The sequence below is a fragment of the Sus scrofa genome, unplaced genomic scaffold, assembly GCF_000003025.6.
Source record: "Sus scrofa isolate TJ Tabasco breed Duroc unplaced genomic scaffold, Sscrofa11.1 Contig1617, whole genome shotgun sequence".
NCBI classification, from domain to species: Eukaryota; Metazoa; Chordata; class Mammalia; order Artiodactyla; family Suidae; genus Sus; species Sus scrofa.
The window spans coordinates 142,923-156,895 of NW_018084920.1; the positions used below are offsets into that span (position 1 = coordinate 142,923).

Consider the following 13,973-nt stretch of genomic DNA (forward strand, 5'->3'; position numbering starts at 1 on the left):
GTTAGCAATGCTTAAAATATGCATATTCAAATTGCTAAAAGTTATTTTTATATTTCTGTCCAGTATTTATAATGACTTTTATTTTCTTGTGACTTTTTAAGATCATACAAAACAATGTTAATTACCAAGGATGAGACCAGACATCCATATCTGATTCCTGATTTACATTTATAATCTATTGGTTTTTTATTCTTTAAAATATTTTTATGAATAGTTTTTTTAACATGTTCCTATTTTACCTGTGATGTTTCCTGACTATTAAATTTTACCAAAGGTTTTCAAGCATCTATTTATCCATTCTTATGATGTCTAACTTTGAAAATTGTTATGATAAAGTATATGGATAGATTTTACCGAGATATAGCTTTTCAGAGTAGATTAAAATCTAGTTGGTCATAATTTGTTTTTTTCTTTTAATATCTTCCTAAAATGTACTTACATATATTTTATATAGAAAAATTCTATTTTTACACTTAAATGCAATTGTGCTGTTTTCTTTTTCTATGATATGGAATGGATGAATTTAAGCTGAAACTATTTGGAGTATTTTTAAAAATAAGGAGAAAAATTTTTAAGGAGAGAGGACAAGATGGCGGAGGAGTAGGAAGACACGCTCGCCCTCTCCCACAAACACAACAAAAAAAAGCACATCTACAGAATAAATGACTCGCACAGAACAGCAACCAATCGCTGGCAGAGGAACCTAAACTCCAATAACGGCAAGAAATTCGTGACATTATTGGGCAGAACAGGAGAAAAGAGGAGAGTGAGAGAAGGTGAATCCGAGTGAGACGGGGGCTCCCGAAAGGGAACTGCGGAGGAGAAAGGGATCCCGCACCCTGGAAAGCCACCTACCGGGCGAAAGATCAAACGAACCGGAGGAATCTCCAGATGCAGAGAAGAGTGTAGCAGTAAGTTGGAGTACGGAAAAGCCGATCAAGAACCCAACGGACCATCTGAACTACGGGCAGAGTCACCAAAAATTGAGACGCCTGGGTGGGGGCCGGGCACCAAGACCTCGCCTCTGAAGGTTAGTCCCCGAGAGGGGGCCGGGGGACACCTGGGTGGGGGCTGGGCACCGAGACCTCGCCGCCGAAGGTTAATCCCTGAGAAAGGGCCGGGGGACGCCTGGGTGGGGGCTGGACACCGAGACCTCGCCTCCGAAGGTTAATCCCTGAGAAAGGGCCGGGGGGCGCCGCCTGGGTGGGGGCTGGGCACCGAGACCTCGGCTCCAGAGATTAGTCCCCGGGCTAGGGGGGCGGGGCAGAGCGAAAACTGCTTGGGAGGTCTAGAAACCAGTTGACGGGGCAGAGACTGCCTGGGAGACTAGAAAACAAATCTGTTGCAGAGGAAGGGAGCAATACTCCAGGAGTGGGGAAGGGGAAAGCCACATCAGAGGGAACCTGGGAGAAGAGCCTGGTCTGTGCCCGTGCTGGGGAGGGGAGAGAAGAAGGGGTGGGTCCCCATAGAATACCCCCCATGCCACAGCAAGCTTACAGGCCCGCTAGCTAGCTGAAAACTCTGCTTCCCAGTGCATCCCCTCCCCTCACCCCCGCCACGCCCTACACTCTCACGGACCTGGGGCTGCCTGCCATCCAGGAGGGCTGGCCTCAACAATTGCCTGAAGCCTACCACTGCAGGGGCTGTCCCTGCACAGGCCTGCTTGCCCTTTGGAGGGGCTACACTTCCGCAGAGCAGCACCAAACAGCACCAGCCCCCGAGAAAAGGCCTGCAGCCTAGAAAAGCTAGAACAAGCTTAGCCAGGCTGTGAATAGATCGGCCTAATTCTCGGATGGTTTTTCTGAGTCGGGTTGCCCCGGGGAGGAGCCTCTTCGGTTTCCAACGGCCCTGCTACCCGCCCAAGCCCCCAGGGGATGCTCTAGTGGACCAGCTGCATAGGACTGCCAGCTCCAGGCAGGACCCCCTGCAGCCCAGAAAAGCTGCAACAAGCTCAGCCAGACTGTGAAAAGATCCACCTACATTCTCAGGCTGTCCTTCTGAGTTGGGCTGCCCTAGGGAAGATCCTCTCAGGTTCTCAGTGCCCCAGATAGCTGCTCCAGCCCCCAGGGGGTGATGCACCCCTAAAAAGCAGCTGCCCAACACCGCCAACCCCCTGCAAGAACCCCACAGCCTAAAAACACCAGAGCAAGCTCTGCATGGCCAAGTGAAATCTGCTACCATCGCGGTGTGGACCTCTCAGTCCTGTCTGCCCTCAGGAAGTCCTCCTTTGCTTCAAAGAAACACTGTTAGCCCCATCAACACTCCAGAAAAGCCACACTGCCTCAAAAAAGATTGACCAACAACGCCAGCCCTCAGGAAATATTCCACGGCAGTGACAAGGCAAACACTACCCGATAACGGAGAGTACAACTCCCTCAGGAGAAAGAAGACAACAAGCAAGATGAAGAAGCTGAGAAACCACCCCCAGTCAAACCAACAGGAGAACTCACCTAAAACAGTCAACAATGAAACAGATCTCTGCAGTCAGACAGACCTGGAGTTCAAAAGAGAAATAGTGAAAATACTGAAGGAATTAAGAGAAGATATGAACAGTAATGCAGATACCCTCAGAAAGGAGCTAGAAAATATAAGGAGGAGCCAAGAAAAACTACAACATTCATTTGCAGAGATGCAAACTGAACTAGGGGCAGTAAAAACCAGAATGAATAATGCAGAAGAACGAATCAGTGATGTGGAAGATAGAATAATGGAAATCACTCAATCCGGTCAACAGACAGAAAACCGAATCAAAAAACTGGAAAGCAATATAAGAGACCTATGGGATAATATAAAGCGGGCCAATCTACGCATAATAGGAATTCCAGAAGGAGTAGAAAAAGATAAGGGAATGGAAAATATATTTGAAGAAATTATTGCTGGAAACTTCCCAAATCTAAAGGATACTGGATTCAAGATACAAGAAGCACAGAGGGCCCCAAACAAGCTGAACCCAAACAGACCCACACCAAGACACATCATAATAAAAATGGCAAAAGTTAGTGATAAAGAGAGGATCCTCAAGGCAGCAAGAGAAAAACAGAATGTTACCTACAAGGGAACCCCCATAAGAATATCAGTTGATTTCTCTTCCAAAACCCTACAGGCCAGGAGGGAATGGCAAGAGACATTTAAAGAGCTAAAAGGAAAAAATATGCAACCTAGAATACTCTATCCAGCAAGAATATCATTTAAAATAGAAGGGGAAATAAAAATTTTTCCCAACAAACAAAAACTTAAAGAATACAGCAACACAAAACCCAGGTTAAAGGAAATATTGAAAGGGCTTCTCTAAACCAAAAAGAAAGGAAGGAAAGGGAAGAAAAAAAAAAAAAAAGAAGAGGAAGAACTGGGACTGAGGAAACTGCAATCAGAGAGAAGTCACTCAAATAAGCCAGCATACAGATTTAATCATGAACATGCTTCAAACAAAATAAAATTAAAAAGAAAAAAAGAAAAAAGAGTCATCAAAACCATAAAATGTGGGCAAGGGATGTCAGGAGGTAAATAACCCTTTTTGTTTATATGTATGTCTCTCTTCTTAATTTTAATATAGTAATGAAGTGTTTGAACTTACAGGACCATCAGGCTAAAACACACATTTATGGGAAAGGGTTAGCATACTTAAAAAACAGGGCAATCACAAGCCAAAACCAAATATTGCATTTGCAAAAAATGAAAAAAAAAACCACTCAAGCAGATAATAACAGGAGACCATCCAACCAAAAAAAAAAAAAAAATGGAGAACCATAGAATCAACTGGAACACGAGGTTCAAATGGCAATAAATAATCATCTATCAATTATCACCTTAAATGTCAATGGACTAAATGCCCCAATCAAAAGACACAGAGTGGCTGAGTGGATAAAAAGGCAAAAACCTTCAATATGCTGCCTATAAGAAACTCACCTTAGGACAAAAGATACATATAGACTGAAAGTGAAAGGGTGGGGAAAAATATTTCACGCCAATAGACATGACAGAAAAGCAGGAGTCGCAACGCTCATATCAGACAAAATAGACTTTAAAACAAAAGGCATACATAAAGAAAGACAAAGAAGGACACTATTTAATGATTAAGGGATCCATCCAAGGAGAGGATGTTACTATCGTCAACATATATGCCCCAAATACAGGAGCACCCAGATACACACAACAAATATTAACAGACATAAAGGGAGATATTGATGAGAATACAATCATAGTAGGAGACCTAAATACCCCCCTCACATCAATGGACAGATCCTCTAGACAGAAAACCAATAAAGCAACAGAGATCCTAAAGGAAACAATAGAAAAGTTAGACTTAATTGATATCTTCAGGACACTACATCCAAAAAAATCAGAATACACATTCTTCTCAAATGCTCATGGAACATTCTCAAGAATCGACCACATATTGGGACACAAAGCGAATCTCAATAAATTTAGGAGCGTAGAAATTATCTCAAGTATCTTCTCTGACCACAATGCCATGAAATTAGAAATCAACCACGGGAAAAGCAAAGAGAAAAAACCTACTCCATGGAGACTAAACAACATGCTACTAAAAAACCAATGGGTCAATGAGGAAATCAAGAAGGAAATTAAAAACTACCTTGAAACAAATGATAATGAAGACACAACCTCTCAAAATCTATGGGATGCTGCGAAAGCAGTGCTCAGAGGGAAATTTATAGCAATCCAGGCCTTTCTCAAAAAGAAGAAAGATCCCAAATGGACAACTTAACCCTCCACCTAAACGAATTAGAAAAAGAAGAACAAAAAAGTCCTAACGTCAGCAGAAGGAAGGAAATTATAAAGATCAAAGAAGAAATCAATAAAATAGAGACTCAAAAAACAATAGAGAAAATTAATAAAACCAAGAGCTGGTTCTTTGAAAAGGTGAACAAAATTGACAAACCCCTGGCCAGACTCACTAAAAAGAGGAGAGAAAGAACCCAAATCACCAAAATTGTAAATGAAAAAGGAGAAATCACAACGGATACAGCAGAAATACAAAAAACCATAAGAGAATACTATGAACAACTGTATGGCAACAAGTTTGACAATCTGGAAGAAATGGACAATTTTCTAGAATCTTACAGCCTGCCAAAACTGAATCAAGCAGAAACAGACCAACTGAACAGACCCATCACTAGAAATGAAATTGAAGAGGTCATAAAATCACTCCCTACAAATAAAAGTCCAGGACCAGATGGCTTCACAGGTGAATTTTATCAAACATATAAAGAGGAATTGGTGCCCATCCTCCTTAAACTCTTTCAAAAGGTTGAAGAAGAAGGAATACTCCCAAAGACATTCTATGAGGCCACCATCACCCTCATTCCAAAACCAGGCAGAGATACCACCAAAAAAGAAAACTATCGCCCAATATCATTGATGAATATAGATGCAAAAATTCTCAACCAAATCTTAGCCAACCGAATCCAACAACATACCAAAAAAATTATACACCATGACCAGGTTGGGTTCATCCCAGGTTCACAAGGATGGTTCAACATACGCAAATCAATCAGCATCATACACCACATTAACAAACAAAAGGTCAAAAATCATATGATCATCTCAATAGATGCAGAAAAAGCATTTGACAAAGTTCAACATCCATTCATGATCAAGACCCTCGCCAAAGTGGGTATAGAGGGAACATTCCTGAATATAATCAAAGCCATTTATGATAAACCCACAGCAAATATAATCCTCAATGGGGAAAAACTGAAAGTCTTCTCACTCAAATCGGGAACAAGACAGGGATGCCCACTCTCACCACTGCTCTTCAACACAGTTTTGGAAGTCTTAGCCACAGCAATTAGACAAACAAAAGAAATCAAAGGCATCCATATAGGAAGAGAAGAGATCAAACTGTCACTGTATGCAGATGACATGATACTATACCTAGAAAACCCTAAGGACTCAACCCCAAAACTCCTTGAACTGATTAATAAATTCAGCAAAGTGGCAGGATATAAGATTAACATTCAGAAGTCAGTTGCATTTCTGTATACCAGCAATGAAACATTAGAAAAGGAATACAAAAATATGATACCTTTTAAAATTGTACCTCACAAAATCAAATACCTCGGAATACACCTGACCAAAGAGGTAAAGGACCTATATGCCGAGAACTATAAAACTTTAATCAAAGAAATCAAAGAAGATGTAAAGAAATGGAAAGATATTCCATGTTCCTGGATTGGAAAAATCAATATTGTGAAAATGGCCATCCTACCCAAAGCAATCTACAGATTCAATGCAATCCCTATCAAATTACCCATGACATTGTTCACAGAACTAGAACAAACAATCCAAACATTTATATGGAACCACAAAAGACCCAGAATCGCCAAAGCAATCCTGAGAAACAAAAACCAAGCAGGAGGCATAACTCTCCCAGACTTCAAGAAATACTACAAAGCCACAGTCATCAAAACAGTGTGGTACTGGTACCCAAACAGACAGACAGACCAATGGAACAGAATAGAGAATCCGGAAATAAACCCTGACACCTATGGTCAATTAATCTTTGACAAGGGAGGCACGAACATCAAATGGGAAAAGGAAAGTCTATTCAGCAAGCATTGCTGGGAAACCTGGATAGCTGCATGCAAAGCAATGAAACTAGAACACACCCTCACACCATGCACAAAAATAAACTCCAAATGGCTGAAAGACTTACATATACGACAGGACACCATCAAACTCCTAGAAGAAAACATAGGCAAAACACTCTCTGACATCAACCTCATGAATATTTTCTCAGGTCAGTCTCCCAAAGCAATAGAAATTAGAGCAAAAATAAACCCATGGGACCTCATCAAACTGAAAAGCTTTTGCACAGCAAAGGAAACCCAAAAGAAAACAAAAAGACAACTTTCAGAATGGGAGAAAATAGTTTCAAATGATGCAACTGACAAGGGCTTAATCTCTAGAATATATAAGCAACTTATACAACTCAACAGCAAAAAAACCAATCAATCAATGGAAAAATGGGCAAAAGACCTGAATAGACATTTCTCCAAGGAAGATATACAGATGGCCAACAAACACATGAAAAAATGCTCAACATCGCTGATTATAAGAGAAATGCAAATCAAAACTACCATGAGATGCCACCTCACACCAGTCAGAATGGCCATCATTAATAAATCCACAAATAACAAGTGCTGGAGGGGCTGTGGAGAAAAGGGAACCCTCCTGCACTGCTGGTGGGAATGTAAACTGGTACAGCCACTATGGAGAACAGTTTGGAGATACCTTAGAAATCTATACATAGAACTTCCATATGACCCCGCAATCCCACTCTTGGGCATCTATCCGGACAAAACTCTACTTAAAAGAGGCACGTGCACCCGCATGTTCATTGCAGCCCTATTCACAATAGCCAGGACATGGAAACAACCCAAATGTCCATCAACAGATGATTGGATTCGGAAGATTTGGTATATATACACAATGGAATACTCCTCAGCCATAAAAAAGGATGACATCATGCCATTTGCAGCAACATGGATGGAATTAGAGAATCTCATCCTGAGTGAAATGAGCCAGAAAGACAAAGATAAATACCATATGATATCACTTATAACTGGAATCTAATATCCAGCACAAATGAACATCTCCTCAGAAAAGAAAATCATGGACTTGGAGAAGAGACTTGTGGTTGCCTGATGGGAGGGGGAGGGAGTGGGAGGGATCGGGAGCTTGGGCTTATCAGACACAACCTAGAATAGATTTATAAGGAGATCCTGCTGAATAGCATTGAGAACTATGTCTAGATACTCATGTCGCAACAGAAGAAAGGGTGGGGGAAAAAACTGTAACTGCAATGTATACATCTAAGGATGACCTGACCCCCTTGCTGTACAGTGGGAAAATAATAAAAAAAAAAAAAAAAAAAAAGGAATGGAAATGTACTTTACCTGTGGCTAGTTTCCCAGTTTTTAGGCAGGTAGTTTGTATATGCTGATTATCTTATTGTTCTTTATGAAATTGTATGTATATGTCAAATAGTTCCTTTTAATGTGTCTTTCACAATAGGGTAATATAAGTACTCTAATTTTATGTCTGAGTAAAGAATATATAAATTAAAAAAAAATTCTTAAAAAACAAATTTATCCTCTTTCCACATTAAAGGCAGAAATTTATTCACCTTCCCAGTAAATTATATCAGTATTGCTATATTCAAATTTGTAATTTTTTTTCATGTTTTACCAAGAATTTTTTATTGCTTCCAATTTTCCTGTCTTTTGTTGTCAAATTGAGTGCAGCAAATATTTATATCTATTTGATTCTCTTATGTAATGATATTTATATCTTGTTTCTAATTCTTAATCTTTAATATGTTGCTTTCTGTCTTTCTCCTGATATTTGGAAGGCAAGATTATTTTTTCCACAGTTTTAGCAGAACCAGTGTCTGATTTATTCAATTTAAATTTTACAGTTAACTGCTTTTGCTTTTTATCTTAAACTTTCATTGTTCACTTTGTTTCATTTTGTTATTTTTAGAATTGTTTAGGATGAGTATGAGTCCCTTCATTTTTAATCTACTCTCAAGTAAAAATTTATATACACAAATGTACTTTATACTACAGATTTTTATAAATATGTGTGCTTTAAGTACAGATTTTTAGTGTGTTATGGCTTGTTAGATATGCTGTAATTTCAGCCTCAAATTTTTATTTGATTTTTAATTGGTATTGTGCACTTAATTTTAAAGGGTTTATTTTAAATATTTATATTTTGAATTTTATGTCTGATTTGTAGACTTTAAAAACTCCACTTGCAGGCGTCTACAATCAGGATTAAGTTATGTTAGGGAATCTGTTTCTCTTCTTTTCTTTTTTTTAAGCTGGTGGACAAAAATATTCAAACTTATCTGAATTTGTGGTTGGGTGGATTGTATTATAAATCTCTATTCCATTGAATGTGTATCAGTTCATTAATCATAGTTTTACTTTATTGTGCCCTTTCTAAATTTTTTCATCATGTGACTATTGAGATCTTATATTCCATTTCTTTGTGGTATTTAAATTCATTCTGTTGTGTACATTTTAAAGCATCTTTTTTCACTCTACTCCAGTTTATGCCACACCTAGTGTCAGGCTTAAGCTGTTTTGTTTTCAATGTACTTTTTTTCTCTCTCACCTACAGATTTCTGTTATTTGCTATAAAATAGCAAAACACTGAAAATGATCGTTATTAAATTGTACTGACAATTTCTCAGACATTTTCTCTGGTTAGAATTTTTACAGTATTTTAATCAATCGTATTTTTCTTAGTTCTGGAATTATATTCTTACAAAAACTTGTGCTTTTTATTACTGTGTTACACCTCATTTATAACTTTTAACTCAAATTTTATTACAAACATATCCATGTGGATGGAATTGTTAAATAGATATGGAAGAGAAGAGTCAAATGGTAATAGTTCCCCATCAGTAAAGTTAAAGAAGTTGCAAAATGTTAATAAAACTGGAAAAGAGATTATCAAAAACTCTAGCATGATTAGAATTTTACCAGAAATTTGAAGGAATATTCATGCTTTCATCATGATGAATCAAGTACCTTTTTTCTTACTTTTTGAAGAAGAACGTAATCCTTTTGATCAAGTCATTCAAGGCTTTCTTCACTTGCTCGTTTCTCAGGGTATAAATAAAAGGGTTCAACGTGGGTGAAATAGAAGAAATGAGCAGGGAAACTCCTTTATTAAGAGCCACCTCTTTCTTGGCTGAAGGTTTGATGTAGATGAATATACAGCTGCCATAAGTGATGGAAACCACAATCATGTGGGAAGAACAGGTCGAAAAGGCTTTTTTCCTTTGCTGAGAGGAAGAGAATCTTAGAATTGTCATGATGATATAAACGTAGGACAGAACTACACACACAAGGGTCATGATGAATGTCAGCACAGCACACACTAAAATCATTCTTTCTATGAACTGTGTGTCTGAGCACGATATCTTTAGCAGAGGAGTGGCATCACAGAAAAAATGGTCGATGACGTTAGAGTCACAGAATTCCAGATTGAGGCCCAGGCTTAGTGGGGGGATTATGATGCACAAACCAGCCATCCAACAGCTGATGATTAACCTATTGCAGACTCTGTTGTTCATGATGGTTACATAGTGCAAGGGTTTGCAGATGGCTACATAGCGGTCAAAGGACATGGTGGCCAGAAGAAAAAATTCCGTTATCCCAAAAAGGTAAGTAAAAAATATTTGAGCAGCACAAGCAGCATAAGTAATGATTTTGTCACCTGTTGCTATGTTGTACAAAAATCTGGGAATACAAGCCGTTGTGAATGAGATTTCCAAGAAAGAGAAATTTTGGAGAAAAAAGTACATGGCTGTCCTAAGACGGCAATCTATGAAGGTGAGGGAGATAATGGTCAGATTCCCAGCTGCACTCAACATGTAGGTAAAGAAAAGGAAGATGAAAATCAGAACTTTCATTCGTGGGTCATCAGTCAGTCCCAGAAGGATGAATGTTGTTATTGTGTGGTTTCTCATCATGGATTCTTGCTTTCTGCCCAATCTGCAGAAAGAATTCAGAGACACTTGAAAAGAGTGCGATGAAGACAAAATGAGGACTCAGCAATGGCTAGAAATGCCCCCCCCCCCAAAAAAAACTCAAAAAACAAAAAAACAAAAAACTGGCTTGACTGTCTTGAAGTGAACATCTTGTCTCGAGTAGTATCTTCATTGTGGATATAAGTATTAACTATATCTTCATTCTTGCCTTGTCTTCCAACGAGATAGTTTTGTCTTTGTCCATAATACTTTTGGCTTAGTATTTCTAGCCATGAGTTATATAAGCTAGTGGTCAAATACCTTGTGATTCTGAGAGAATTTTCTAAAGGTTTTTCCTTGGCTTTCACCAATTAATTACAGAGACATCACCTTCAATTATTTTCAGCCTTCATTCGGTGCCTCCTGGGCTTGGATTTCTCTATGTCACTGAACAATTAGGAAAGTCTCCCCACAGAATGGAAATTATTTTATGTCATTATGTATTTTATAGTCTTCCTTTAAAATATACTCTTCCTACTGACATGTAGCAGGCTCAACTTTCACACACATACAAATCGTGTCCTCAGTAAAGCTCCAGGGTTTGCAGATACTACTATGAAGAAGGAAATGGTTTTGGTTTTTCTTTGCTTGAGGACTGAAAGCTTCCCTCAAATTAGGGGCAACCCAGGGTACAACCATAGGAAGTGAATCTGGGATGTTGTGAAAAACACTCCACAGCTCAACTTCTTCTTCTTGTCCTAGTCATGGGCACTTAGGGCATCACTGTGACCCTGAACTCAGACTTTCACACTGCAGTGTGTTTTCAGTGTTCCGGAAGTAACATGGCTTATTTTTCAAAATTAATGAGGTTCATCCATGAAACTCAGCTTCTCCTTGATATTACACATTAAGGATGTTAAACTTAGGATGCGGTGCATTCATTTCTGTTTATTTTGACTTCCCCAAGAACCAGAATTTGTAGTGAAGGGAGGGATGCCAAATGAGATGATAAATGATGAGTCTGTATGACCTTGTTTTACATGGGAGTGATGACCTCATTTGTGTGTATGTGTCCATGTCTATTTGTATTTTTTGTTTTTGTTAAGTTGTGACTGAAAATAAGGTAGGTGTATACTGTCTTGATATTTCTCAAACTATACTGTACTAACTAATGCTTTAAAATCAACCTGTCCCATGGTTTTTATCTATTCAAAGGTAATTATTTTTTGAAATGACATCTAACATAATATTCAATTCCATTACAAAATGTCAAAATTTGCATTAGCAGCTTTGATTTGGTAAAGATGGATATTATGCATTTTTTAACATAGGAATTTATGACTGTTTCTTACAAAGGACAATGAAAATAAAGACGTCCATGTACTTACTTTTTGGCCAGTCAGTCATAACTTCAAGTGGTGGTTTAGCAATATTACTTCTTAAAGATAACCTTTATTTGTGCATTTATGGTCTCTATTGCTCATAATCTCACTCTATATTCACGTTCAGTTTGGAATGTGTAATTCTATTTTTCATCACCTAATTCTATAAAATTTTCCTCATACACAGTGGCTATTACAAGTCTAAGAAATACTTTGAAACAGCTCTGAGACTGAGAATTACCAAGAATTCTCTCAGGTTTTGGAGATCTTGGTATTCTGACTTCCTGGGCAGAGAGAGGTTGATACATTAATAAGGTTGGTGTTTGCTTTACCTAGCATACTTACAACTTAATGAACCAACGAAAGGGTGCTTGGAGATCCAGGGTCAGTAAAATCGCCATGGAATCTTTTGTGTCATAATGCTGGCAAAAAGCCTAAAACATGCAGCTCTGAGGAGTAGGAGCCACAAGGGAAAGCAGAAGGAACAGCTTAGGGATTGGAGCACAGACAATAATGAGATAAGGCACAATTCTAAATAATTTTTACTTGTATTTGTATCATCCAAATCACTCTGAAGATCAAAGAGCCCAGATTTTCTTTTGCATTTACCTTTTATGTGAATAAATAAAACTATTCCAAAAATTAATCAGAAAAAATCTGCATGATATCATAATCTAGCGATAACTAATATTAACACTTTGGAAAAATATTTTCAGATTATAAATCAACAACTTTATCAAAATATATTACATTTTGATACCTATAAAAGGTACCTACATTTTGATACATTTTGAAACCTATAAAACTCTTTGTGAGGATGCTGGTTTGATTCCTGGCCTTGCTCAGTGGATTAAAGATTAAAAATGGGCATAACACCTAAATAGACATTTCTCCAAAGAAGACATATGGATGGCCAAGAGGCATATGAAAAAAGTGATCTGTATTACTAATTATTAGAGAAATGAAAACCAAAACTGCAATGAGGTACCACCTCACACCAGTCAGAATGGCCACCACTAACATGTCAACAAATAACAAATGCTTAAGAGGGTGTGGAGAAAAAGGTACCCTCCTCCAATGTTGGTGGGAATGTAAATTGTTACAAACCATTATGGAAACAGTATGGAGATACTTCAGGAAACTAAATATAGAGCTAACATATAATCCAGCAATTCCACTGCTGGGCATATTTCCCCAAAAAAACTTTCATTAAAAAGGATACATGCACCCCTATGTTCATAGCAGCATTATTCACAATAGCCAAGACATGGAAACAACCTAAATGTCCATTCACAGATGAATGTATTAAGAAGATGTGACACATATATACAATGAAATATTACTCAGCCATAAAAAGACAAACTAATGCAATTTGCAGCAACATGGGTAGATCTAAAGACTCTTATACTAAATGAAGTAAGCCAGAAAGAATAAATAAGGCAAAAACCATGTGATACACTTGTTTGTGGAATCTAAAATATGGAACAGATGATCCTATCTAAAAACAAACAAACAAATAGCAGAAATAGATCATGGCCAAGAAGAGCAGACTAGGGGTTCCCAAGGGGGAAAGGGGAGGGAGTGGGCGGATGGGCATTTTAGGGTTTTTTGGGATGCAAACTGTTATATTTGGAATGGATGGGATCCTACTGTACAGCACAGGGAAATGTGTGTGATTGGGTCACTTTTTTGTACAACAGAACTTGATGAAAGATTGTAAATCAATAATAATAATAAAAATATTCCTCAGAACAAGTGATATGAAAATCTCAATAAAGCAGGTCTAGGGACAGATAATCTCAGATTCCTCATTAGAAATGATTCAAGCTAGAAGGTAGGGGAAAAAATATCTTTAAAAGCTGAGATTCACTGAAAAGGGACCAGGCTGTAAATTAATACAGTCCGGGGTTAGATGTGGTGCTGCTGGGAGGACGCTGGCAAAATATTGTTCAATTTAAGGATTAATAAAACAGTAATATCTGCTATGCACCAGAAACTTTTCAGCGCTCTTTATATGCATGATCTCGTGTCTCTACAGCTCTATTTATGCTACACCCACAATTGTTGTCACTTTGCAGACCAAG

At 38.2% G+C, this 13,973-nt stretch overlaps 1 protein-coding gene across 1 annotated transcript; it reads right to left on the reverse strand.

The window, feature by feature from the left end:
* Nucleotides 1-8,486: 8,486 nt before the first annotated feature.
* LOC100153490 (olfactory receptor 6C2-like) lies at nucleotides 8,487-12,778 on the reverse strand. The gene has a single exon (XM_021081418.1). The coding sequence runs from the start codon at nucleotides 10,508-10,510 to the stop codon at nucleotides 9,572-9,574; it is 939 nt and encodes a 312-aa protein (XP_020937077.1). The 5' UTR covers nucleotides 10,511-12,778; the 3' UTR covers nucleotides 8,487-9,571.
* Between the last annotated feature and the right edge of the window lie 1,195 nt (nucleotides 12,779-13,973).

What these genes read in the sequence shown, in the direction of transcription:
- LOC100153490 (XM_021081418.1), bottom strand. Translation starts at nt 10,510, where the DNA reads ATGATGAGAAACCACACAATAACAACATTCATCCTTCTGGGACTGACT.